At 45.8% G+C, this 27,709-nt stretch overlaps 1 protein-coding gene across 1 annotated transcript; it reads right to left on the bottom strand.

Moving 5' to 3' along the window:
- Positions 1-7,958: 7,958 nt before the first annotated feature.
- On the bottom strand, positions 7,959-22,521 carry GABRQ (gamma-aminobutyric acid type A receptor subunit theta). Its single transcript, NM_001192639.1, has 9 exons — positions 22,373-22,521; positions 20,364-20,452; positions 15,355-15,422; positions 13,802-14,022; positions 12,529-12,611; positions 11,927-12,064; positions 11,237-11,389; positions 9,431-9,667; positions 7,959-8,749 (listed from the first exon to the last, which is right to left on the bottom strand). The coding sequence occupies exons 1-9, from the start codon at positions 22,519-22,521 to the stop codon at positions 7,959-7,961; spliced, it is 1,929 nt and encodes a 642-aa protein (NP_001179568.1).
- Positions 22,522-27,709: the final 5,188 nt, after the last annotated feature.

Raw genomic sequence — 27,709 nt, 5'->3', positions numbered from 1 at the left:
GGTTCCTTTGCACCATTGGAAGGAGTAGCAACTTCCAATTTTCTTACATGCAGAACTGGAAATTCAAAGCCTAAAAATTATTTTTGAGAAAGCTATAAAGAGGATGAGAGAGATAAAATATCATTTGGAGGAGATTCTATGGTTCAGGGGTATTTTGTTTTATTTTATTTATTATTAGTTATAAAGAGACAAACATGTTTAACTGCTGGTGACATGGTTTATCCCAAGAATGCAAAGAAATTTAACACTAGAAAATAAGGCAGCAACAGAAAGAGTTGAGATGATGTTAATTATGGCAGGGAGGAGAGGAAATGGTAGCTCCTTCTGCCCCCTTTTTCCAGCACTGATAGTCTTGTTACCTTCATAGGCTTTTGTTTTCAAAGAGCAGGAACTTAGCAGTGGCTTGGGAGAAAGCCACTTGGGCCAATAATTTGTTTATTCTGCCTCCCATTGTACCAGTCTTTTTGCTATCTCTGGAGCTCTGGACAGTGGGTCTTGACCCACTCATACATGTATGACTTGACAGTAAGTTTCCAGATGCTCACAACAAAGGGATATTGGGCTGACTACCGACAGCTTGAACAAACATAGGTGTCTTTTACTGACTTGGAGCTAGTGCCAGGTTGTTGACATATGATGGGGACAATATCATACCTCTCTTCCCACATGAGTGAGAGCTCTTGCTAGCAGAAGGACTTGGAGGCCTTGGCCTCTCTCCTTTTTTGCTCTGGTGAAGGTGTCCTTCAGATACTCCTGTCTTGCAGAAAACCTTTTCTGTAGATCCTCACTATTTAATGGGGCAACAGAGGGGCCTCTCTCTTTTCCAAGTCAAGGGTACTCTAAATGGGGAGAGGGCAGGAATCATGAACTTATTTCACAGTGATCACAGAGCTTCCAGAGATGCCAGTGGAAGGGCATCCCCCTCTGGCACATGAGCTACCACCAGTCTTGGCAGGATGTCATAATGTGTCTTAAGTCCTTCAACTGTCAAAATGGGATTTGGGTAGAAAGGCTACATGTTGGCAGTCTTATTCTTGCAGTGAGGATGGAGTCGTACATAAATATGACCACAAGGCCATTAGCTGAGGGACCCTACAGAAAGAAGGAATACATTTTGGCCATCTCATTCACCCATGAGGCATTGCTAGCTCAGAACTAGGCCTACCACTCTCTCTGCTCCACAGAGTCCATTTCGACAGTCCTCACCTGTGACAGGGCTCTCAGAATAATTCAGAAATCCTGAGATTCCAAAAGAAGTTTACTTGTAGTTTTGTCAGGGATTTCACTGAAGACTGAAGTCATTCACCTTTAGGTCTAGTCTACTTTGTTCAGGACTCAGCTATGGTGGAGTTTACTTGCTCCTCAGTTTTGGTTTTAGCATCCTGGGTGCAGTTAATCTCTCCTTGTAGCTAGCATTGAGTATAAATCCTCAGTGGTGAACCTAGAGACAGCTAGGGGATAAGTTTCAGCTGTTAGCCACCATGACTTCTGGAATTTTGGTAGTGCATCCCATTTGAAACAGCAAAGGGGATGTCTTCCCTGTTCCTAAGGGAAAGGGCTGAGAGGAATGTCTGCCTACCTAAAGCTCCTTTTGGACACTCTGCCTACACCCACGTACCATGAAGGTCTTACTTCAGCCAGTGGCAACTATCTCAGAAGACAGGTGATTGGCCCAGAGTAGCTGGAAGGACAAATTGGAGTCCTATCCATAGAGAAGGTGCAGCTTCCTCCAGAGGCCAAAATACCCTCCTTTAACAATGGCAGGAACTCTCACCGATGAATGGCAGCATTTTGGAATTTTAATGTATGTTGCTGTCTCCTGTGTCAAGGTTAAAGATGAGAAGGAAGAAGAGAAAGCAATATCTGTGTGAAGATCAAGGTAAAGTCCCAACGGTTGTTAGTACTACTCAGTGATATATGGTTCATCTCCTTTGGATATATACCAAACTGAACGGCCTGGCTCCTTATAGTTGGGTCAGTGTACACATTCTAGCTAATGAATTGTGAGTGTGAGTGCTGTGTGTCCTTTCCAAGTGCAACACTGAATCACTAGTGTGAGGACCAACCCCCTTCCCTTCCCCTTGCTACAAACATTAGAGCGGCACATGTCACTGAAGCCTCTGTCAGCTTGTCCCTCAGTGGCTGTGATAAGCAGAAACTACTCTGATGACCTGCAGTGGACACACAGTATGAGAAAGAAATAAGTCAGTGGGATTTTGGGATTGTTACCACAGCAGCACCCACCTAACCTCTCCAAATTATTGATTTTCCTATAATAAATTGGGATTATATGACCAGTCATTATCTGGTGGTGTGATGGAGTAGAATGTTTTCTACTCATTGGAAAAGAAGGTGATATTAAAGGGAAACTCTCTAAGAAGCTGATTTGTAATTGAAATTGAGAGATCTAAAGTCAAGGATGCAGGACGGCATTCTATTGCACCAAGTCTTAGCCCGGTTGTTTAAAGAATTTATGTTCAAACTGTGGCCCTTGCTCACCATACAGCTCCTGAATTGGATGAAAACTTGTTTGAGTCCCATGAGGAATAGGCCCTTATCCCCCGTAACTTGTTTTCTAATCCTCACTTTCTTTTTTTTCCATTTTCCCTATTATTTTAAAACATATAAGTATAAAAAATGTGCTTATGTTTGTTAAAAAAAAATAATCCTGCCTCAGTCCTGTATACCTTACTAATTCCCTTGAGAGTCTGATGAAGAAGAGAGCTTGGGAGAGACCTGGATAGGGGAAGTGGCATCGTGGCAGCACCAAGGGGGCCCCTGGGAGACCCTTCCAGGGCTCAGAGGAAGCTGAGCCAACATGGGAGCCTGGAAAGAGACCTTTCTGAAAGCCTGGAGAGGTTGTGGCAAGGATCTCTCACCCTGAGAGTTAGGGAAGATGTAAATGAGGAGGGAGACCATACCCCCCTTCTCTTACCCCATATCCCTTAAAGTAGTGGTATAGTTGGTGGGCAGCAAGTGATAATAGGACCATTCAAGGACCACAACTCTACTGGGGCCACAGGTCACTTCCAGAACCTGAGTTGTTGGCAAGAAATTAGCCAGCAGAGAAGAACTCGGAAGCTAAGGTCAGACCCCAGACATACTGTTAAAGGCACCCTTCTACCCACAACTACATTTTCCCTTTCTATGTGTACCTATGACAACATCAGCTCCCAGCCCCTTGAACAGATCACACCTGTTAGGTGTGAATGCACAGCTCTCCTGTTCTGCATTGGGTCACAAAGGATCACAGAGGAGAGAGATTAGGTTATTGTTCCTATTGCAACTCCGAGGTTTTCATCAAAAGGTGCTTGGCAGTGGCCACACTGACAAATGTGGGCCATAGTGATGAGCTTCTGCAGAATTAGCAGGATGTTTTCACGTGACTCTGCAGACTTTTTAAAACCCGATCACACCCTTCTTCTCAGCCTGACAGGGCAGGGCTTTCTTGCTTTTTTATTCTGCACCTCTACATTGGCAAAGGAGGTTTTTTTTTTTTTTTTAAGTGTTCTTTATGAAACCCCCTGCAATAGAAATAAGTGTTCACATTGTATTTGACACCACAATGACTTGCCATGTTTTTAAATTTTTGTTTTAAATGATTTGAATGAGTTGTGCAAGAGCATAAAAAATTTCAACTGTGACATCACTATTTTCCTCCTCTTGAAAACCATGGATTCAGATGTCCTGGGGGATGAGGAAATGGATATGCAAAGCTGTGGGGAGGCAAAGGTGATGAATGGAAGGCAGCATTTTCCTGGATCCAGATGGAGGTCCCTCCCAACAGAACAAACAGGAAACGCAATGACTCATAAGCATATTTGCAATTATATATATTTATTTCCTCCTTTTGGCTATTTACAAACCTTTATTTCAGCATATTTTCAGAAACATGAAATTTTATGTTTCTTCATATTTTCCTTTTTAAAAGTGAGGACTGGTCAAGGTTTCTTTCATGCAAAAGTGTGCATTATGAGGACGAAGAGGGAACCAGGTCATCTTGAGCGATCTCTGCTGCTTTGGGCCCTTTTTCCAGTCAGACCATCCAGGACGCATGGCTCTTGGTCCTCTTCCTTTCTTGGTTTTCACTGCCTGGGCCTTGCACCACTCCTGAAGACCTGCATGTATGTGGCTTTGCTGTATTTCATCTGCTTCCAGAATGGCACTGCTTTGGCTGCCCTCTGAAGAATTCAGTTCTGCTAATGACTGCTGATGCTGGGGATGCAACCCAGCAAGATAGTGGATGCAAAGTCTTACGTATGTTGAGTCAATAGAGGTGACCCTGACCAACTGGGGGTATTTCATAATTAAAGTACATCAGGGAGACACTGTAACACCCTCCCCCCTCCCTACCCTGAAAACCCAACACTGATAACAGAGATTTCATACTGATCACAGGACATGATACAACAAACACAAACACACTGCACTTTCAGTGGGACAAGTCACGATTTCCTTTAGTGCTCATCACCACAGCAGGGTACCATGCAGGTGGATAGCTTAGTAAATGTATTCGTTATTTAATAGCTCAAAGGGTTAGCTCATTTATGTAAAGAATAAGGAAACCCCATTAGGAATGGCCACAGTCTCAGCAAAACTCAGCTCTAAATATGCAAAGACTTTGCAGCCTTGCTATTAACAAGATGACATGGATTGTAAAAATACATTTGACAAGCTCCAGTAAGATAACAGAGATCGATTGTTATCTCTGAAAAAGTGTTCCACTGTGGCAGATGGAATGGGCAAGAACTTGGTGGGAATCATGTCACATATCCCCCAACAAACTGACACCTTAAAGGCACAGAAGTCTCCTTCCCATGGTAGTGATGCAGAAAGGGTTTTAAGTGGAAAGTTAAAGGGAAAAGAAAGTGAAGGGAGGTAGAGTCAAGTCAGGGCTGCTCCATCCCAGACTAAGCTAGACCCTTCCCTCTGCCCAAGCTCCAAATTCTCTATCACCACAACACTCTGTGATTAGCTGGGCTGAGAAAGCCTCCATGGGCTGAGCCCAAGGAGCACTCTGCCAGATGCCTTGACTTCCAGAGTTACTTGGTGTGAGGTGAGGAATTGGGAAGGGATGTAGGCAGCCAGCTGGAGGCAGTGAAGGGTGGGGCTCAATTACAATGCAGACGATAGAACATGCACAGAAGAGGACAAGGGGAGATCTGGCAATGCACAGGCTAAAACGACCAAGTCAATGGCAAACTCAAACGTTCAAGTTTCTGGAAAGATGTCATTGCCAAATCTCTGCTTCACCTGGACACATACTCGCACACTGTGAGTCACAGTAGTTCAACTGCTCTCATTGCAGCACACTAGGGCCAGGTATTCTTTCTTAAGGTATAATAAGATCTAAGATCTATAAGGTACATGGATCTATGGAGATATTTACAACTGGGCTCTCTGCCCTTGCTCTGAAGCCTTCCTGAGCATTTCTGCCAGATACATCTTAAAGCCTTCTTTTTTTGTCCTCACTGCTCCAATCTATCTGTATGATCTCCCATCCCAAATGAACTGCCCACCTCCTGCAGGGCTCAAAGGCACTCCTGGGTACTGGAAACCCCAATCAAAATCAATCAACCAATGTTTAAGCCCCAGAAAGCAAGCCTTTCAAATAGCCATGAAGGGAGCTTCTGATGTGAGGTCACGGCTCATCCCCTCACCGCTCTGTGAGGGGTGTCCAAAAAGAAAGAGGCTATCTTAAACATTCTGGCAGCATCTTTCTTGTTTTTAGCTATCTCACAAGATGTGTGTGTGTGTGTGTGTGTGTGTGCGTGTGTGTGTGTGTGTGTGTGTCTGTATGCAGATATGAGGGTAAACGTGTGATGCTGCATGTGAACATACATGTGTGTGGCTGTGTTTGTGGATTATCTGTGTGTGTATATATGTACAGACTGCTGAGCATTTCCTATGTCAAGGCACTAAATGATCACTTCCTGAGACTACATTCACATTTTCTGCCTCTTCCATCCAGGAGACAGGAGTATATGGGAACCGGGAGACCCTGCTCCCTGGGACAAGGGAATTGGAAAGAAACATTCAGTTAAGTAGCCTGGTCAGATATACCCGCCCAGCCCTGATGTGGGAAAAGACCAAGATAATTCTGGTGGTTCTAGAAGGGCTACCTACAGGGAATATATATGCTTTCAGGTGTATTTCCTTTCACACCCATTTCAGATAAATAAACATAGCTTATAAATACACATACATAAGTCATAAGTTTACACACTCTTTCATAGGGGTGCACACACATTTGCATCTACATGTTGTTATATCAACAATCTTAAACACACCAATATAGACTTACACTGACATACATAGAACTATACAGCTTCTCAAGTGATTGTATGTGCATGCAGAACTAAACTGATGCAGACACACACCCAGGTATACACAGAAACACAAATATAGGAACACAGTTAACAGTGTAAGTGGCTGAGGGGCTGCAGGAGAGGCTGCCTACATAGGAAGGAGGGACATCAGCTGAGTGTTTCACCAGTCTTGCTCCCCCACCTCCTGCATCAATGAAGTGGAGCTGCTTGGCAAGTTGGCCTGCAGCCTACTGCCCTCTTCCCTTAGGAGCCCACTGGGTAGGCAGTGCCCATGTTCAGCGTGCTCACTTCACACCTATTGGCTGGTCACTGGCTTCTTTCTGCAGCTCCAGGTGCTGTAGAATGAGGTCTGATGCTGGCACGTAAGCAGAACCTGATGGAACAAATCGTTTTGTAAAAGAGAGGGGCAAGAGGGGAGAGCCTCAGCTGACAGAGTTAAGAGGACAAGAAGAAGGAAGAGCAAGTGGGATGACTCCACCCCTCATTGGATGCATGCCCTCAAGCATTGTACATAAATTCCATTTTTCCCCTCAGAACACTGGAGACAATGTGCTTTGCCTTCCCTGCCTGACAGGACTCTTGTGAGGGTTCGGCAATCTGATGTGTGGGTGAGCTTGTTGACACTTACTATGCACTAAACAAACAGAAATAATTATTATCTAGACTCACAACAGTTGTTCATCTGCTATTCTAGATTAGATGGTGAACTTTCCTAACCCTAGTCTTCATTCACCAAGTTCTTATACTGTGTCTAGTGATGATCAACTCAGAATCTGACCAGACAGATGTACTAAGTCCCTATCATCAAGCATTTTGAAGCAGAAACATACACAAGAGAAGTTTAAATCCTTCCAAAGATGCTGGCTCAATCTGAGTGATCTCCAATCCAGCATCATCATGCTCTGCAAGCTCCTGCTGGAAGCACGCTCTGTCACTTATCCTGACATCTCACTCAGCACCCCTACCCACCCACCCTGCACCAGAACAGGGTACAAATGCAACAGGTTCAAAATGCAACAGAAAAAATAGTGCGGAAAAGGCACTTTCAGAATCCCCAAGTTCCCTAGAGCCACCGCCTGCACTTGCAAGAGATGGCTAGCCCTTCTACAACCCAGTCTGGCTTTCTCTTATGAAACCCTAAGCAGAGGGTGAGCAAGGACCATAATCACTAGGAAGGGGAAAAAAAAAAAAAAACAGAAGAAAAAACTAATGAAAAAGAAAATTTAACACTTCAGTGGGACAGAAAAGTCCCCAAAAATGTTTTTGTACACAGGGCTCAGATCCTTCCTGTCCTCCAATTTGGCTCCTCTCTGTCCTGTAAACATTTCCAGGTGGCTTTTCTGTCTTACTTAGGTGTTAGAAGTCATTGACAATGTGATAGTCTTCAGAAGGAAGGGAAATTCAGTGTGTTCTTTACCTCGAACTCCTCTTCAATCCCTTCCCTTCTGGCCAGAATACATCCTTTTCAACTACTTCTCACATCATATTTATAAAGAAAAAGGTGGAATGGACTCAAGTGCCTAATAACTATAATGTAAAATGAAGACAGAAAAGAAGGCAAAATGGAACAAAAAGGAACTACGAAAGGGGCACAGCACAGTGTCCCTGCCACTTGGGGACGCTAGGGAACTAATAGATATGATACACCCAGTACACAATGTTGAACACCACGAAGGCAAGAGGGAAGAGGAGCCGGCAGCATTGGTCAACCTTAGGAATGTAGTCAGGGTGAAAGAGATCGGAGGAGAACCCTTTACTGAAGGAGCAGCCAGGGCTTGGGGGGAAACTGTTATCAGACTCCGAGTTGCTCTCCTTGTCTCCATCAAAGTCCATAAAATCATCACTATGAAGGCTTCCGGTACTGTCAACTTTACGCTTGAGTTGCTCCTCAAGGTCAGGGTAGCCGCTCTCAACTATGACATCATCAGGTAAGCTATGGATATCACGAAGGGTGTTACAGATCTCCTGAAGCTCATAGGTTGCTTCTTGCACATGCCTCTGGCCATGGACAAGCAGACGCTTCTTGCTGGGGCCATTGTCTTCACTCTCATCGGAGTCAGAGCTCTCTCCAGGGTCTTCTTCTGGGTCATGGGTCTCAGCAAGGTTGCGGATTTCGGTGGGAACAACACTGTTATCAACATCAATACCATTAACTCGAATGCCGTCATCGTGCACCACCTGCTCTGAGGTGGACGGGAGATCACTCAGGCTTTCTGTGGTGGCCAGCGAGGCCCCATCAGAGAGAGAGGACAGCGAACTGAGGCTTTCTGAGGAGGCCAGTGGTGCCTCCTTTGTGAGGGAGGCCAAAGAGCCAAGACTTTCTGGGCTTGCTAGGCCGGCCCACCATGGGCTAGAGGGAGGAGAGTCAGTTTCATCTTCTAGGTGAACCTGGTCATTGAATGCTGTATGAACAATCACTTTTGGGGAGGGAGGAGAGGAAGGACTTTCCTCGTCAGCACGATTGATGGGCTCATCCACTGGGCAAACTGCCTCTTCTTCCCGGCGTCTCTTGTGCGCATGGTGCTGAGGAACAGGACCAAGAGGCTGTTAGCATATACAAGGCTGTTAGCATCGAGAGCTTATGCTGCCCACTCTGGAGTGCTGTGTAGTGAGCAGAGGCAAGACCTTCTCAGGCAGGTGGGTGTGGGCTCCCTGTGAAGCAGGGACACTAACACACTGCCAGCAGCAAAAGACTCAGCATGGCTTTTGGAGTCAGAAGAGCAAAGGAAGGAGAGGTAGGTCAGCCTCTCTGGTGTCTCTTCCTTGCAGCTTCCCTGTGTTCCCTTTGACCTTCTGGCTCCACGGCCTACCCTGTGAAGCATGCTGAGTAGACCAGATCTGAAGCCCAAAGGTCTGGGGAAGTCTATCTCTGCCACTTGTTAGCCTTGTGACCTTGGACAATAACTCAACCTATAAAGGAGTGAAAATAAATTGTTCTACTTCTGTCTTATCTAGTGTGTGTGTGTGTGTGTGTGTGTGTGTGTGTGTTGTGTGAAGATGAAAGGAGCTAAGAAATACAAAAGGTTCAAGTGCTAATCTTTGGTTTAAGAGGTGCTCAAGGAAAGTGGATTGTCATTCAAAAAGCCAAACCTGCTCTGCCTCTCGGTAGCGGTAGCGCTCCATGACTCTTAGGGCTCTTCTGAGTTGCCTCTGAGAATGCCGGGATCCTCTTCGGTTGTAGAAAAGGTAGTTGATGTAGACATACTCCACCAAGGACAAGAACACGAAGAAGAAGCATACGACCATATAGATGTCGATGGCCTTGATACAGGAAAATTGGGGGAATTGATTCCGCAGATGTGAGTTGATGGAGTTCAGGATGAGCATTGAAGTCAAACCTATAAACAACACAGCACAGAGTTAGTCCCCTCAGGAGGCTGAAGTTCTTGCACAAGCCATCAGGCCCACATCCCACTGGAAGGGAGCAAAGGCCATCTCTGAGGTCAGGAGGGCCCTCAGCAAAAGGCATTTAGCTTTCCTGGCTTAAGACCTTGGCTCAATTGCCCTTTTAGCTTCTTCACCCCCATCTTTAGGCCCAGCCTGTACTTCAACAGTTCAGTGATTATTGTTCTTAGGGGCAAGTCAAGAATCTCCAGCCATGGTTCATAGTGAGTTACACATCAAGCCCCATTTTACCCTATGATGCTCCTTCCCTTTTTTGCCTCCTAGTATATAGGCTTTCCTGTAATCCATCTCTCAGAAGGTTTGGTGAGCACTAAAATATTGCACAAATATAAAGGTTTAGTGTACTGTGTGCTCCTAAAGAAGAAGGCTAACAAGTCTGCCCCAAAGATGGTGAAGGAGAAAGCAGACCAGAGTGTGGGATAGACAGGCATTCTGAAGAGTGGGACCAAATATATTTGGGAGCTTAGGCCCCTCCTTGGTACTACTCAGAAGTCTTCAATGCTCCCCATTGTTTAGACATGAAATTCCAACTGCTTAAAGTGGAATTTGAAGTTATTCCCAAGTCAGCCCAGGCTTTCTTCCTGATACTCTCCCCACTTCTCCAGTTTGTGCCCCAGGTGAAAGTGTGAAAGTTCCTCAGTTATGTCCAACTCTTTGCGCCCCCATGGATTATACAGTCTGTGGTATTTTCCAGACTAGAATACTGGAGTGGGTAGCCTTTCCCTTCTCCAGGGGATCTTCCCAACCCAGGGATCAAACCCAGGTCTTTCGCATCGCGGGCAGATTCTTCACCAGCTAAGCCACAAGGGAAGCCCAAGAATACTGGAGTGGGTAGTCTATCCCTTCTCCAGAGGATCTTCCTGACCTAGGAATCAAACTGGGGTCTTCTGCATTGCAGGCAGATTCTTTACCAACTGAGCTACCAGGGAAGCCCTAAGTACCCTTCAATTTACCCTTTACCTGTAATCAAGCTACTTCCTCTTTCAGGGAATTCTGCGACTTATATCTCTGCCTCCTGGAAGTCTTCAAAACCCAGGTTGAGCAGTACTTTTCTACTGCAGTTATAGCCAAGAAGACCCAGGTCATTTCTTCTTCTGGACTCTGACTGTGTGTATCTCAGCCTTTTATTAGACATTTGTCAAGGGCAGTTCATCTAGAAGCCCTCTGCTGCTTCACAGGCATTTTGATATGCTTCTTAATCAGTGTTTATTGTGTTCCATTTCTAATGTAAATTTGTGACTTATCCATTCATTTATGTATCTAGCAAATAGAAATTCTGATAGTTTGGACTGAACATATCAAGATCCCAACCCTGATGTTTTTTTGCATCTGTATCCAATGTTGGTCTCTCTGCTGGGGGTTGGCTGGGCACCTGTACAGATGCCTGTTAGTCAGGCCCCATCTTGTTCCCTTGCCTGTGCAGTCACACACTGCTCCTTACTCTCAGCTTTTTTCTGAGCAAGATGAGCCAAGTTCTTTCCTGAGATGGGGACAGGACTTACCGACTGTCACCCTGGCTGCAGAAGATTCATAGTTCATCCAAAATGATATCCAAGAAACAACAGTGGTAAGGACGCTGGGCCAATAGATCTGCACAAGGTAACTGGTGACTTCCCTTTTGACCAGGAACCTCAGGATCAGGCGCACATAGGAACCTGGCCAGGAGACAGACTGATATTAGGGTGGCAGGGCTGAGGGGATATTCAGGGTGAAGTACAGGATGGTTGAGGGGAAACCAATGGCCACTTCAGCCTCTACTATCCCAGCCTGGGCAGTCTGCAGACCTGACCCTTTTTGCTGCCTTAAGGCCAGTGACGATGGCACATATTAGTAGGCCCATGTGGCACAGCAAGTCTGCTATCTCTTCCTTCCTTCCTCAGTTGCTCCATGTCCACTGAAGTTGAAATGGGAGAGAGAGCAGATATTTCAAAGGTGCCACAGATGGAGCAGCTGGCCCTGAAAGGAGGCCTGTGGAGTGTCAAACACAGCCAAGTGCTGCTGCACTCATTTCCTCACTGGCAGAACGTAAGCCTCTGGGACTTCCTGAAGGGGGCTTTGCAAGGTGTCTAGAACAAGAAGAGAATAGGAAAGAAAGCAGAAGAGATTCTAGAGGTCAAAGGCAGAGGTCATCAGGAGTTCCCTAGCATACAAAAGAGACAATAGACAGGAGAGAAGGAAGGGGTCAGACCCACCTGTGTAGAAAAACACCTCTTTGGTACTGATCGTCTTTCCCAGGAAGCTGAACTGAGGGATGTGAAGCTTCTCTGTCCCCTGGACGGCATTCCCACTGCCTTCCCAGTAGAGCAGGATGTCGTCAACTGTGTAGCCATCTACAGGGGCGAAGCGAGCAGAGTCAAAGGAAGCAGGCACAGGTACTTTCATACCAGAGGAGTTTGTGAAAACCAAAGGATAGCTGGAACCTGCAGTTTGCAGTTTTGTGGGTCTGATCCTGGGGCAGCGGGGCACATGAAAAGAGAACTTTCAGTCTGGAGTTTCTTATCCAGGAAGGAAAGCAGAGTAGACAGATGTGCCATGAGCTTGTGCACAAATTCCCCAGAGCATGGCACATTCCCATATGGGACTATTTCATCCAAAGGCCACCTTCTCCCAGATGCCATATATATATACACCCCTGTCTGTCTGTCCATCTGTCTGTTTATCTATCTATCTACCTAGAAAAGGTGGGGAGGGAGTAGGGGACATATGCAGTCCCTCTCACTGTCAAGTGCACCCTTGGTCTCCTCATGGCCCCACACCCAGGAAGGGAAGAAGGGGCCGTGGGAGACAAACGTACAGCTCTCCACCTCCAGCTTGCAGGTCTGCTTGTCCAGAGGGAATTTTTCCAGATTCATGGAACAAGCTGCTGTGGTGGTGAGCCTGCAAAGGAAAAGCAAAAGAAAGAGGAAAATGAGTCCAGCCCAGGCAAGTAACTGTTCCTTAGAAAACTGCAGGGCTGGAGTGGGGACAGGTACCCCAAGGACTGGCCCACACTACCTACATTAAAGTTGGGTTCTCCTTTTCCTTTCTTGTTTCCTTCTCTCTCTTCCCCTCTATTCCTTCCCTCCAGAGGAAAGATGAGTTACAGTAAAGATGAGTTGTGTAAGGAGGAGAGAGGAAATCTATATGTGACAAAGAAACCAAAAAGTGGTGTAGGACTAATAGAGATGAGGACAGATGTATGGCATGTCAGAAAACCTTGGGGTGTCAGAATGGGAAGGACCCTGGAGGAAACTGAATGCAGCGTCGGAAAGGGGACTTTCTTGCTGAAGAAGCAGCAAGCCTGTTAGGAAACCACGACACTGAAGCAGCTGAAGTGCTAGATCTGATTATGTGGTGTGCACACACTGATGTGAGCAGCGACCCAGACACACCTTTGGCTATGAGAACTGCCCCTGCAGCACATCCATCTCTGTGCATCTGCTTATGAGTGTCCTAGGGCTTAGCAAATGCCAGTGAGTGTAAATGGGCAGGAGGGATTAATATCTCTGAGGTTAGCTATGGAATGAGGCTTCAACTGCCACGTGGGAAGTCCTATAGAAGAATCTGAGGAGGGATCTTGGAAGACCTGGGGCCATGGGAGAAGGGACCAGTGGGGAAGAGGATTTACAAAAGCTTTCTGCAACCCCAGCTGGGAGCCTCTGGACCTCTCTTTGTCCTGCTCTTCCCAGGTGCCACGCTTGTCTCTTTCAACTCTTAAAGTGATTTCCATTTTGTACAGTAGGTGGTGTGTGTGTGTGTGTGTGTGTGTGTGTGTGTGTGTGTGTGTGAAAGAGCTATACCCTAGTAGCTACCTGTTGTAGAAATTTTCTGAGATAAATTTATCTCTTACACTTGTCCTGCAAGATGGTTTGTAAGAGATGAGGCTGTGAGAAGGGCTTTGGTGACCATCTATTATGTTACAAATATACCAGCAGGGCGTTCCAGTGTGCATACATTCTGTTTGTACAAAGCTATAGGCAGTAGATGCACAACTGAGCACCCCTGGGCTCCCTGGATGCTGCATAATATATGACCAAAGGCAGAGATCAGTCCTGCCAGGGCGATCCTCAGGTCCCTGGGGAACTCACCGTATGCCATACCGCACGGTTCCATCTGGGTGAAGCTGAAACACGCGGTTTTCCACAGTTGCATCATGAACAAATGCCTCCTTGCTATTTAGAAAGTAGCAGTCAGGGACCCACAACTTCTCAAACAGTCGATAGTCCAGGGTCAAGTTCAGGTTGGTCTCATGATACGCTAAACGTGGATCTTTCCAGGTCTGATGAAAAAACATCGTAATGGTATAGTCCTGAGGAGAGAAAGATAAATCCCAGTTGTAAGTGGGGTTGTTCAGCTTTTGGTCCTCTGAGTTTGTGTGTGTGTGTGTGTGCATGCAGGTATATGAAATCTATCCTAAATATAGACAAGTAATGAAACATGTAAGAATGTTCAATGTTAGGGATAATAAAATGAGCTCCATATAATTAAAATTCAGGTTAAGAAATACAATGTTCCCAATAACTTTCAAGCTTCAGTGTATCCCCTGCAGATCATATTTCCCACATCTCCCAGCAGCAATGCATTATCTTAACTTTTAATGGTAATAATTTTGCTTTTTACATTTTTTCTCCATGTTTTCCTAAGTTTTATTGCCTATGCATTTCTAAGAAATGTATTGCTTACTTGGACTTATTTAAAATTTTTTTTCTGAAAGAAATCACACTCTCTGTGTTCATAGCTTGCTTCTTTCACTCAACATTGTGCTTGTGTGTTTGTTCAGCTTGATGTTGATAATTAAAATTCGTTCACTTGTATTGCTGGATAATATTGCCTTATATGAATATACTATGTATATTACTATGTGATGACACCATACATACCAAAATCACAATGAAATAAGAACTATGAAGCTAAAGTTCCAGTTTATATCCCCACTAACTGCAGATGAGAGTTCCCAGTGCTCCTACCTTGCCAATATTGGTTTTGTCTGACTTTTGACTTTTTGCTGGTGCAGCAGGTATGTAATGGGTTCTCACTGTGGTCTTATTTTGCATTTCACTGAATAATAATAAAGTCAAATATCATTTCATAAGTTTATCTGCTACTTGGATTTCTTCACAAAAGTGAAATTCCTGTTTGTATTTTCTGATCATTTTTCTGTTGTTTTAAAATATTCTTATTAATTCGCAGGAATTATGTGTATTTTCAATACCAGTCATTTGTGTTGCAAATATCATAGTCCAATCTGAGTTTTCCTTTCAAACTTTTCATACTGGTTTTGTTTCTTTTACAAAGCTGAAGTGCCAAAAGTTTTGGCTAAAGAGAATATTATTATAGTTGAAGTTACCAGTATTTATTTTTATAATATGTGTTTTCTGTGTCTTTTTAAAAAAACTCCTTACCTATCTCAAAGACACTAAAACAATATCTTATATTTTAAAAGCTTCATAGGTCTTCCACTTTTAGATCTATAATACATCTGGATTTATTTTTCATTTCAGGTGGTTGTAGTTTCTGAAACCTATTATGTTCCTCCATGTGGGCTCTGCTGCAGGTCACAACAACAGGAGTTCGCTTATGACCCTGCTCCTTGTCTCATGTACCTGGTCCCCCTCCCCAAGGCTGGAGCTGACACACTTACCATAGTCACTTCTGAGATCTGTTCAATACTGGAGACATAGATAGACACTCCCACTGGCACAGGGGTGCCTACAATACAGGAAGACACTATTACATTCAGGGTAGGAAAAAGGGTAAAAAACTGCCTGAGTTTGAACCTCATTTTGGCACTTACTAGCTGTGTGACCTTGAAAAAGTTACCTAACCTCTCTGAGCCTCAGTTTCCTCAGAATGAGGATAATGATAGTACTTAGCTCATAGTTAATGCAAGCCAAGCACTTAGAGAAGGGCTTGGCTCACAGTATGCTGAAAAGAAAGGGTCAGGCCAAAATAAAGAAAAAATAAGGGGATGAAGCATTCTTTTTCTTTCTTTTTTTTTTTTTTTAGCATTCTTTTTCTAAATGTTTTCTGGATAAAAACTCAAGAACAATGAAACCCAAAACGAGATATATGCTGTGCATGAGCATATTTGTGTGAGTTCATGTGAATGTGTCTATGTGTGAGTGAATGTGTGTCTTCGTGTGAATGAAGAATAAATGTGTGAGCTGTGTGCATGAGTGGATGTGATCATGTTCACAGACATGAGTAAATCTGTGCATGTATTCATGTGCAGGTGAATGTGCCAGTGTGCACATGAATGTATGTGAGCATGCCTGTGTGTGAGAAAAATGCATGAGTGTATTTGTGTACTTGAATGTGTTGTGTGGGAATAAATATGTGAACATGTGCATGTATGTAGGAATGTTGTATGGGAGTGAATTATAAGTATGTTCCTGTACAAATGGATGTTTGTATGTTCATGTATGAGAGAATGTGTGACTGTGAATGTACGTGAGCTTGTTAGTGTACAAGGCAATGTGTGAACATGGGTGTGTTTGTGAGCTTGTTTGTGTGTGAGTTAATTTGTAGGTGTGTTTGTATATGTGTGCATGTTAATGCATGAAAATATTCATGTGTGAGTGAATTCATGAATGTTGTTTGTGAGCATGATTGTGTGTGAGTGAATGTGTGAGCACATTTCTGGGTGAAAGAATGTGTGAGTACATGCGTGTATTTGCATACATCATGTGGGAGTGACTATGTAGGTTGTTTGTGTGAGCCTGTTCACTTGTTAATATATTTGTGAGCATGTCCATGTGTGAGTGAATGCATGATTATGTTTGCGTGTGAAAAGTTGTGTTTGGGAATGTAAGTGAATTTATGGGTATGTGACTGTATGTGTGAGTGAGCATGCTCATTGTGTGTATATGTGAATACATTTCTGCATGTGACTTTGTTCATATGCAAGTGAAAAGTGTGATAAGTGATTATGCTTCTACACTCACACTCATCACACTTATGAGTGTATAAGTGTGAGTTTATGTATGCATGTTGATGTGCTTGAGAAAACATTTGAACATGTCCAAGTGAGTATAGTTAAATGTGTGAGTGTTTGTGACTGTGTTTGTGTGTGAGTGAATGTGCAATTATGTTGATGTGCAAGTGAACCCATGAGCATATTCATCTGTGTTAGTGTATCACTATACACCTATGAGTGAATGTGTGAGCATGTTCCTATGTGAATGTGTTTGTGAGTTGGTAAAAATTTGGACATGTTTGTGTGTGAACATGTGTGAATGTGAGTGTCTTCATGTATATGAATGTCAAACCATGTGTGAATATGTGTCTATGTGTGAGTGAATGAGTGATTTTGAGTGTGTTCATGTGAATGAGTACATATGTGAGGGTGTTTGTATGTATTAATATGTAACTGTGATTGAATCCGTGTATGTGTGTGTCTATGTTTCTGCCTCCTGGCTTTCTTTTTCAGGACTAGGTGTTAGCACTGCCCATTCCAATGTGATAATGAATGTGAAAATATGTCATAACTATAAAGTACTGTAGAAAAAAACATTTTTATTGTTTCCTTATTGACTCAGGACCCCCTCCACCTGGCTCCACAGCTGAACCATTATTCTACGTGTATTATATCACACTGCTGTTATGGAAACAAGAGTGAGGCTTCCAATTCAGCCTGCTGGCTTCACTGCAGGCTGACTGCCTAGAAACTAATCTAGAAAGTGCTACTGGGAATCCATGTATGAATGGCATCTGAGAAGTAAATGGGACTCTGTGTGAGGGCATAACCAACTCCAGCATTCAGGGCTACTGTGAATGATCCCTGGCAAAGTGCTTGTAGTGATAGGGGTTTCTAGAAAGGCAGTTTTTCTTTATTATAGCCTTTCAGGTTCTCTGCATGCCTTTAGAGGAGGATGAAAGCTGTGTTAGGAAGGCAACAAGCCCCAGAAGGGCGGGGCAGCCATCCCCTTGGCTAGCTCACTCTAGTGTCAAACCTGTAATCCTGGACCATTCTGTATCACTCAGGCAATCCCATCCTTTACAGCAGAATCCAGGGGATCTGAACCCTAAAGTGCCAGGGCTCTGCTTTGTCCAAAGGCTCCCAGTTAAAGGGGCAAGTGGGAACGTGCAGTCCACATTCCCCTCAGCAAGCCATGAGTCCTGGCCCAGGACTGTGACCTGAAGGAAGGGGACCTGAGATATTTTTTTAAATTTATCCACATAGAGGGAATACCTTATGGGCAAGCAGTGGTCATAATGAGAGCTTAACTAAGATACCACACCCCTACAAGCATAACAGAGGGGAACAAGAAGCTTCCAGATAAGGTGTCTAAATGCTATCTTTGGGGTGATGGTCTCAGCCTCATATCCCATTGCTGTCCCTCCTGATGGACTCAAGAAGGCAGAAAAAGTGGGAGCGGGGGTGAGCACTCCCGTCCCTCTTGGAAACTTTGCAACCCCAACTCTACTTCCTCTCTAGTATCCATCAGAGTACCAGAGGAAGAGGAGGTAACTGAAGGAGTGCTGAAGGTGGTCCATTTATCCTTTGCTCCACACCTATGTCATGCCAAGTGACAGGCTAAGCGAAGCTGTTAGGGACCTGCTTCTGCAGCACTATGGAGACCCACTTCTCTTGCTCAGAAAGAAGCAGCTTTGTTAACTTTCTCTGGCCCTTCCTATGCCTCCTCTTCATCTTCCTTCTCTTCTCAAGGAAGTAACATCTCCCATTTGAAGCTAACCACAGTTGGGTCATATCTGTGCATGTGTGCCGGTGTGCGAAGCCCTGAAACTCTACTTAACTTCAGAATCTGACTTTGTGTACAGCAGGAGTGCTGGGTTACCCCCATCCCTAAACTTCCTGGCCTTGCTCTCCCATGATTGCCCCCTCCCTCCCATAAAAGAGCCCCAGACTTGGAGCCTGTAGTGCCTCCCTCTGTCTAAATGCTAGAAGGTTCTGCCTTGTCCTTGTCCTCCCACCTTCATCTACTCTTTGGCCAAACTGGGGGCCGAGCTGCTATCAGACTCCCCAGGTCTGCATGTCCATGAAGCTTAGTGTAATCCAGGAGGTTAGACATCAGGTGTAAACAAATCCAGGTTAGCTCAAAATATGGCGGTGAGGTGCCTTGAAGATCTGTGGGTCAGGAGCACCTGACGACCCCCAGAGGTTGATCCTTGCTCTGTTCCCTCCCCCTGGCCCTGTATGCCTGCAGAGATGGCAACCTGAAGCAGTGGGGAGAATGTGCTTGATGTACTTGAATGGCTGCTGGTCAGTCTTTGCTGAAAAACATGAGAACGATGAATGGAGGAAAAAAAAAATGCAACAGCTACATTCTTGACACCTGACATTCATTGCTTGGTGCAACTGGTCCAGTGGGGTGCTGGCTGTGCCCTAGCACTTGCCTTCTGTCCAGTCCACTCCAACTTCCCAGTCCCTAGTGTACACTCACCTTGGATCCGAGGGCTGCACCGCCTTCTGCCCTCACACTTGAAGGAAGCAAAGCAGCAAAGAGGATACCAGTCAAGTGCCTCGCCCCCAAACCTTAGGGTGCCGAGCAACCAACTCAGTCTTCGAGGTAGCTCCTAGGCAGATCGCAGAGCCCCTAGTGGTCCACCACAAAGGCAATTGCTAACAGCTGTGTGCCCTCGAGGGTGGAGGTATTGTGTATTCAGAAGACCTCTATTCACACAAATGTGCTAATGTGAACGTTAGCATCCATTAACCCTTTAGAGTGGGTGTCTAGTTCTACCACCTGCAGGAAGGGAAGTGCTTTCTCTGACTTATCCACCTTGCTTTTTGGCTCTTTCCTATTTTCCTTTGAGCCAAAATGTGACTAATGTCTATTTAAGGCACCCTTCCTCTTGTCTGTACTTAGTCTAGGTTTCCTGGGCATCCCCTCAGCCAGAGAATGCTATTCCTATTCCGTGCGGTCCAGGTAGGTGCCTGTCACTTTGTGCTGTGAGATGGCCCATCTCCCTTTCCAAAGCGGGGTGGGGTGGGGTGGGGGGTGAGGGGCTAGGCAACAACAACAGGAGAAATTGATGTATTGGAGTTTGTTACTTCAGTTTCTTTGTCATTTCTCATCTCTGTGCTTGAGATCTGAGGCCTATAGATTTTACTTAGCAGATAAGGCTATCAGAAGTTCCTAAGGTAATCAGGTGGGATTCATATGAAGTCCCATGCTGACTGCAGTGTGTGCAATAAACTGAACTTGGTGGGAGCTGAAGGCTTGGGTGGGTGAGCAGAGGCAGCAGAACCTGGGACCCGGGTGTACGAAGTAAACTAGGCAGAGAAGACCATGCCCTTAGTTTTCAACTGGCTGAATGGGGGTAAGTGCCCAGGGTTCAAAGAATGTGTGCACAAGTGGAACGTGTGTCCTCCCCACAGATGGAGCAGAGAACTCCAGCCGGAGAAGCACACCCGGGGTGACGAGTGCTTCTGCGGCCCAGGCAATGTGCTTCATTATCAGGCCTATGTACAGGAGTGTGGAGGGGGCAGAGAAGTGGGAGAAATGCCGGCAGAAGAGCCACAGGCCTGGGACTTGGGGCCTGGAAATGCTCTGCTGGGGTCTCTGGAGGGTCAGGAAGGGGGGTCTGCAGAGGCAGAAGGGGCCAGTCCAGAGGAGTGCCCCTGGTCAGCTCACTGGGTGGGGCTGGCTTGCTGTGTCTCAGCTCTAGTACCTGGACGTGTCTTACCTCCAAAATTGGGCCTCAGACGGCTATCATAGTTCGACAGCACCCTGTCCAAAATCTTGTGAACTGTAGCTTCATTTGCACAATTTTTGCTGGAACAGAGAAGACATTGGTAGGTATTGGTCATCAGTGAATGCTGCATCACTTCTCAGAAAACAAACAGCAAACAGCACCCCTGGCATCAACTCGCCGGGCCTTCTCTCCGCCCGCACACACACAGACACGTGCAGTTATTGATGCAGACATGTGCATCATACATGTACACATGTCTCCCCGCTCCCTTCCCTTCCTCCAGTGAGTCAGCCAGAAGCACAGCAGTGACGCAGACTCCTCTTTCCCCCTCCCCCTCCACAGCCTTTATCCAAAGGGTGGGGCATAAAGGCTGGCTTCTTGTTACCAGGCAGAATTGGGGGGATGGGGGGAAACTGTAGGGGAAGTGGAGAGGAGAGGGTGTGGGCAGGCGTGAGCGCTCACAGAAACATATTACCTCAAGCCCCCTAAGGAGCCCCACCTTACCATGGACCTGGATGCACGTTACCTCCTCAGTACCTCCATGAGCTGAGCCCACCAGCCTGTATCCTCCACCTCACTCACATTTCCCCTGCCTAGGCTGGGGCTGGCATTTTGCTATCACGTCTATGTGAATCATGTTCTTGTGCACCTCTGTTTCCAAGACTTGGCATGTGACATATGACACAGAGAGAGCCTTGCTCATGTAGCAGAGATTTATGAGCCTCGTCAGTCAAACCATTTCTGATCCTTGGGTTTCAGAGCCATCCTCAAAAACACATGCATTTTTGGAGCAGGCATCTCTTTGGCTAAGCGTGTGTTTCCAGCCTAGACGTGTTTTGGGTGAGCACATGTAAATGGACCCAGAGAGCTGGCCTTTCCAGAAGTCTCTGATGCACCCTTTCAATTCACATAGTCCTTCACTGGGGCCTCTTTTCCCCCAAAGGGGCTTGTGAATGAGAATAGGCCCTGGAATCACTATAACTCTTAGTGACTATAACGCAGTGACTATGGAATGTCAGCCCCTGCAGATCTCGTGTGTGTGTGTGTGTGTGTGTGTGTGTGTGTGTGTTCACTAGCGCAATCTGGTATCTTGGGTTGAGGACATTGCAGAGCTTTCTGCTGGAACCTTGCCCAACTGTCCCCCTCCCCTTTTTCCTCATACATGTTATTTTCTGGTTTGCCATTTGAAAAATTATTCTCAATTATCTTTTTAAAAAATCTCAATTATCTTTAATGAGAAAATTTCAAAGTGTTCACATGAATGATTTCCAAATTAAAGCAATGCATTTCTGTGTTTTAAGGACCACACGCACTACCCATATGCCAGTGTTCAGGATCTGTGGCCATCACAAACACATTTCTGTGTGATCTCCACGTAAAGGCTGACTGTTTAACATCTCTTCAGATATTTGCAGACCCAAACAAACTTGAAATCAAACATCAAATCTTCAAATGTTTAATTGGAGTCACTACAAAATTGCACCCATCTCAGGCACATGGTTATATGTTATACAGCCACCGATCGCACTGTCTGCGGCATCGGAAAAGGTCCCTCACTGCTCAACACACACATTCACGAATACACGCACGCGCCTCAGGGAATAGAGAAAAAAATCCGGACTCAAACAGGTGTCTCCACAGTTTTGTGAATTTCCCATCACCCTGTACTCCCACCCTCAATACTACAAGTGCCAAAGGGTGTGACTGGGAAAAGCTGACAGGGGCTTTGGTCCCTGGAGATGGATGGCAGATCTTGGGGGGAGGGCATCCTTCCCCCGGGGCTGCAGTTAACAGGTGTGCTGAAGCACCAGGTCTCTATCTAGAACGGTCGCCCCTACTCTCAGCCCACCACCCTCCAGGGATCTGGAGGCTGGGCCGGCACGCCAGGGATCGGCGAGCCCAGGTCCAAGTCTTCCCCAGCCCGCTCCGTCCAAGAGGTCCGAGGCTGCCGCCGGTCCTCTCCTGTCGCCGCCATGCCCCACCTGGCGGCTCCCGCTTACCAGTCGAAGAGGTTCAGGACGACTTCGGGCACGGTGGAAGAGAGCTCTACGTGGAATTTCGGGGTGGAACTGAGGTCACTGCCCTCCGCGAGCCAGGTTCTGATGAGCAGCAGAAACACAGCGGCTCGCAGCATCCCTCGGATGCTCATGGCTGCGCACTCCAGGGCTTTGGAGGGCGCGAGAGGCTGCGGTTAGCCGCCGCCGCCGCCGGGGAATGGGACCGAGCGAGCGAGGACAGTGCGGGGCGAGAGGGAGCTGGGGGTCGCGATGAGTCGCCTCTAAGGAGACTGCAGCGAGAGTTTAGGGAGCAGGGGGCGCAGGAGTCGGACTGGAGTCCAGAAGCCGGGTTAGTGCCCGACCAGGAGCCTTAGGACGAGCCCGGCGGCTGCAAGGTGCGCTCCGTCTGCGGCCGCTCCAGGCTGCGACTGGGCACCCAGTCCGGCGTCCGCTGGCTCCGCCCACTCCGACGGGCGCGCTAGTCGAACCAATCCGGCAGGTGCCAGAAGCCGCACAAAAAAGGCGCGCGCTCCGGCCTCCGCCCGCAGTCGGCTCACCGCCCGGCCCCCCGCCCCTTCAGGCCTCCGCAGTCTCGCCCCGCCAGTCACAGACAAGGGCGGGGCCGGCCCGGGGGAGGGGAGGAGCGTCGCTGCCGGAGGGCTGAATGCTCGTCCTCAGCCAGGCACCCGATGGGTCGTGTTTTCTCTCGGAAAAAAAAAAAAAAAAAAATTCAAAATGTGCGTGTCGTTTGGAAGACTGTGTGCCCAAGAGTTTTGTTTTTCGCGGTCAAGGTAGTGAAGGAATTGGCTCTTTCTGAATGTACTTTCTGACAGGGCTGCACACTTCTGGGTCCCCAGGACAGAAATCTGGGAACTGGAAGTGTTCACCGAGCCAGGGCCGGCACCGTGGAAGGGGAAGGAGGCAAGGGTCAGTGTTTCAAGGGATTGAATCCTTGGAGAGCCGGCGACTCCAATGCTCCTGCATTTTGGGCCCATCAGGTGGAAAAGCCAGGAATTTTGACTAGAGGGCTCTTACTCTTTCCACTACCTCACTGTCCTACGAAACAAAAGGCTCTCAGAGGATAGGAAAATTCTTCCATCCCAATCCCTTCTGTTCTTCCTATCTCAGATCCTTGAAAAAACAAGTTCAGAAAGACGTCCTTCAGAGCCGTGTACCAGGCGGGTAATTCCTAAGGCATGCCATTGAGAAGGGTTGCAATGAACATGGATGGATTCACTCATGGTTCACTCATGGTTAGCTCGGAGAAGGAAATGGCAACCCACTCCAGTATTCTTACCTGGAGGATCCCAGGGACAGAGGACCCCGGTGGGCTGCCGTCTATGGGGTCGCACAGAGTCGGACACGACTGCAGCGACTTAACAGCAGCAGCAGCATGGTTAGCTAGAACATTCATACAGAGATGGAGGTTTCTTCTCTTTTCTCTCAGGATTTGGTGAAGTGAGTTGGGGCTATTTGTGCCCCGAAAACCTTCAGTTGCCTGGTTTGTTGGGCTCCTCCTCGCCCCGCACTGCCCACATTCTGTCCCTTCCCGGGCAGCCTGCTGACCTCAGAAACCCAGAAGTGCACAGTGTTGAGCATCCAGGGAGGCTTCCAGCTGCTGCGCTCTTGCTGCTCATCGGAACAGTTAAATGTAACTCTTTATCCCCACTTTCTTAACCATCTTAGAATCAAACTTTTAGAAAATGTGTTTCATAGTTTCCTGCCTTTTTTTTTTTTTTAAACGAGCAGATCACCCTTATGCCTTCCTTCCCCTTCACCCCACCACTGGAGCAAATGGTCTCCTTCCCACATGAGTGCAGAAACAAAGATGATGGGACCTATATGTCACTGACTATTACATACAGGGGAGAAGGCAATGACACCCAACTCCAGTACTCTTGCCTGGAAAATCCCAGGGACGGGGGAGCCTGGAAGGCCTCAGTGCATGGGGTCACTGAGGGTCGGACACGACTGAGCAACTTCACTTTCACTTTTCACTTTCATGCATTGGAGAAGGAAATGGCAACCCACTCCAGTGTTCTTGCCCGGAGAATCCCAGGGAGGGGGGAGCCTGGTGGGCTGCCATCTCTGGGGTTGCACAGAGTCCGACACGACTGAAGTGACTTAGCAGCAGCGCAGCAGTATTACATACAGGAGTGGATCAATAAAACCCATCCCTGCTGCTAGTCTGCCTGCCCTTGTTGTCTCCGATCATCCAGGAATATTAACGAGAAAATCCTTGCTTGATAAAAGTGGGAGGGTGGTTCCAGGTCATTTTGTGCCACCCTCTGGAGTTTAATATGGGGAAACTGAGGCCCAGAGAAGGAAAGGGGATGGCCCCGAGGTCACATAACAGTAGATGCCCAAACTACTTCCAGGATGTTTATTTATTTATTTAGTGTGATTCAGCGATGACTGGAAATTCAGGCAACCGCCAGCAGATGGGAGTAGATTTATTTAGATGCAAATGTTCCCAGTACCCCGGAATCAAATTCCACAGGCAGCTGGTTGGTCCCTCATTTGTCAGGGGAAAACAAGACTGAAGCTTGAAGTTCTATTCCTAGGCGCATTTGTGACTATGGAGATGGTCATAAAATTGAAGATGATGCATTCACTTTTAGACTTTACATCCCAGAGGGTGCTCCCCTACTTCTGCTCTCCTTAGAGGTATTGCTTGGCTGAAATTTCTAACTCACAATATAAATAACCCCCCAAAAGACAAGAAATACAAAAACGACAGTGTAATCTGTACTCGTTGAGCTTTTCTCCAGTTAATTTATTAGAATATCTGTAACTATGCAGATTGAAAGGACTTAAACCTGAATATTGAATGGACTTACACCTGAAGCCCACTTTGGCCACCTGATGCAAAGAACTGACTCATTGGAAAAGACCCTGATGCTGGGAAAGATTGAAGGCAGGAGGAGAAGGTGATGACAGAGGATGAGATGGTTGGATGGCATCATGGACTAGATGGACATGAGTTTGAGCAACTGAACTGAACTGAACTGAAACCTGAATATGGGACCACGATGTAGGAGAAAGAACACTAACCTGGAAGTCAGCCCATCTGGGTTCCGGTCCAGGTCTGCCACATGCAATGAACGTTTCAGTTTGGCTGGAGTGTAGGGTGTATTTGGAGTAAGATAAGGTGTAAGGGAGGTTAGAGGCAAGAAATTAGGTGAACCTGGCCTGGTGAGCACCACACACTGAGTGCACAATAAATAATTGAAGCAAGAGAGAGGGAGTTTTGGACCTAACTGTCCAAAAAAAAAAAAAAAGGAATTTGATTTTTATTTTAGAGTCAGCTTGTGCTTTTGAAAAGATTGTGCAAGGGAACGGCTCAATCAGAATCATGCCTTGGAAGAATTCCTTGTAAAGGAGAAACTGGAAGGAAGAAAAACTGAAGACGATGACAGTAAATAAGATTCAATGAAACCTCAGAATTCCAATGGCATTTTTCATAGAAATACAAAAAACCCTACAATTCATACAGAACCGTAAAATATCCTGAAAACCCAAAACAATACAAAAAAAGAACAAGGCTGGAGACATCACAATTCTGGATTTTAAACTATTGCAAAACTGTTGTAATCAAATAGCATGGTACTGGCATAAAAATAGAGACAGAGAACAATGAAATAAATTGAGATCCCAGAAGAAAGCCCACACCTATATGGTCAACTCATGTTGGACAAAGGAGCCAAAAAGACTCAATGGGGGAAACGAGTCTCTTCAACACATGGTGTTGGAGACATTGGATTAAACACATGCACAAAAATTAAATCAGATCCCATCTTGCACTACTCATAAAAATTACTTTGAAATGGTTTAAGACTTAAATTTGTTGTTCAGTCACTCAGTCATGTCTTTTTGCGACCCCATGGACTGCAGCATGCCAGGGTTCCCTGTCCATCACCAACTCCTGGAGCTTGCTCAGACTCATGTCCATTGAGTTTTGCCAATCCAACCATCTCATCCTCTGTCACACCCTTTTCTTCCCGCCTTCAATCTTTCCCAGCATCAAGGTCTTTTCTAATGAGCTTAAAGACCTTAAACTATAAGACTACTAGAAGGAAGAATAGAGGAAAAACTCTTGACATTGGTCTTGGCAACTTTTTTTTTTTAATATGACATCAAAATTATAGGCAACAAAAAGCAAAAATCAAGTAAGGCTATATCAAACTAGAAATCTTTTGCACAATGAAAAGAAAGCCTATGGAATGGCAGAAAATATTTACAAACCACACAACTGATAAGGAGTTAATACAAAATATAGAAGGAACTCATACAATACAATAGTAAAAAGGCAAACAAAAACCTGACCAAAAATGGGTAGAGGAACGGACTATTTTCCCAAAGAAGATATACAAATGGCCAACAGGCACATGAACAAATGCTCAACATCACTAACCATCAGGGAAATGCAAACCAAAACTACCATGAAATATCACCTTATACCTGTTAGAATGGCTATTGTCAAAAAGACAAGGGACAACAAATACTGATGAGAAAAGGAAATCCTTCTGCACTATTGGTGGAAGTATACATTGGTACAGTCACTGTGGAAAATAGCATGGAGATTCCTCAAAATTTAAAAACAGAACTACAATATGATCCAGCAAACTCACTTCTGGTTATATATGTGAAGAAAATTAAATCAGGATATCAAAGAGCTATCTGTACTCCCACATTCATTTAAGCATTGTTTGTTTTTTTTTAATTTTATTTTATTTTTAAACTTTACATAATTGTATTAGTTTTGCCAAATATCAAAATGAATCCACCACAGGTATACATGTGTTCCCCATCCTGAACCCTCCTCCCTCCTCCCTCCCCATACCATCCCTCTGGGTCGTCCCAGTGCACTAGCCCCAAGCATCCAGTATCGTGCATTGAACCTGGACTGGCAACTCGTTTCATACATGATATTTTACATGTTTCAATGCCATTCTCCCAAATCTTCCCACCCTCTCCCTCTCCCACAGAGTCCATAAGACTGTTCTATACATCAGTGTCTCTTTTGCTGTCTCGTACACAGGGTTATTGTTACCATCTTTCTAAATTCCATATATATGCATTAGTATACTGTATTGGTGTTTTTCCTTCTGGCTTACTTCACTCTGTATAATAGGCTCCAGTTTCATCCACCTCATTAGAACTGATTCAAATGTATTCTTTTTAATGGCTGAGTAATACTCCATTGTGTATATGTACCACTGCTTTCTTATCCATTCATCTGCTGATGGGCATCTAGGTTGCTTCCATGTCCTGGCTATTATAAACAGTGCTGTGATGAACATTGGGGTACACGTGTCTCTTTCCCTTCTGGTTTCCTCA

Source organism: Bos taurus, chromosome X (assembly GCF_002263795.3).
Source record: "Bos taurus isolate L1 Dominette 01449 registration number 42190680 breed Hereford chromosome X, ARS-UCD2.0, whole genome shotgun sequence".
In the NCBI taxonomy this organism is placed as follows: Eukaryota; Metazoa; Chordata; class Mammalia; order Artiodactyla; family Bovidae; genus Bos; species Bos taurus.
The sequence above is the reverse complement of the archived record's forward strand: the minus strand, read 5'-3'. Positions and strand labels throughout refer to the sequence as shown.

What these genes read in the sequence shown, in the direction of transcription:
- GABRQ (NM_001192639.1), bottom strand. Translation starts at nt 22,521, where the DNA reads ATGAGCATCCGAGGGATGCTGCGAGCCGCTGTGTTTCTGCTGCTCATC. An exon ending in ACCGTGCGGTATGGCATACG is followed by an intron (nt 12,612 to 13,801) that starts GTGAGTTCCCCA and finishes TTTCCTTTGCAG; the next exon opens with GCTCACCACCACAGCAGCTT. An exon ending in TGCAGCCAGGGTGACAGTCG is followed by an intron (nt 9,668 to 11,236) that starts GTAAGTCCTGTC and finishes TGTTGTTTATAG; the next exon opens with GTTTGACTTCAATGCTCATC.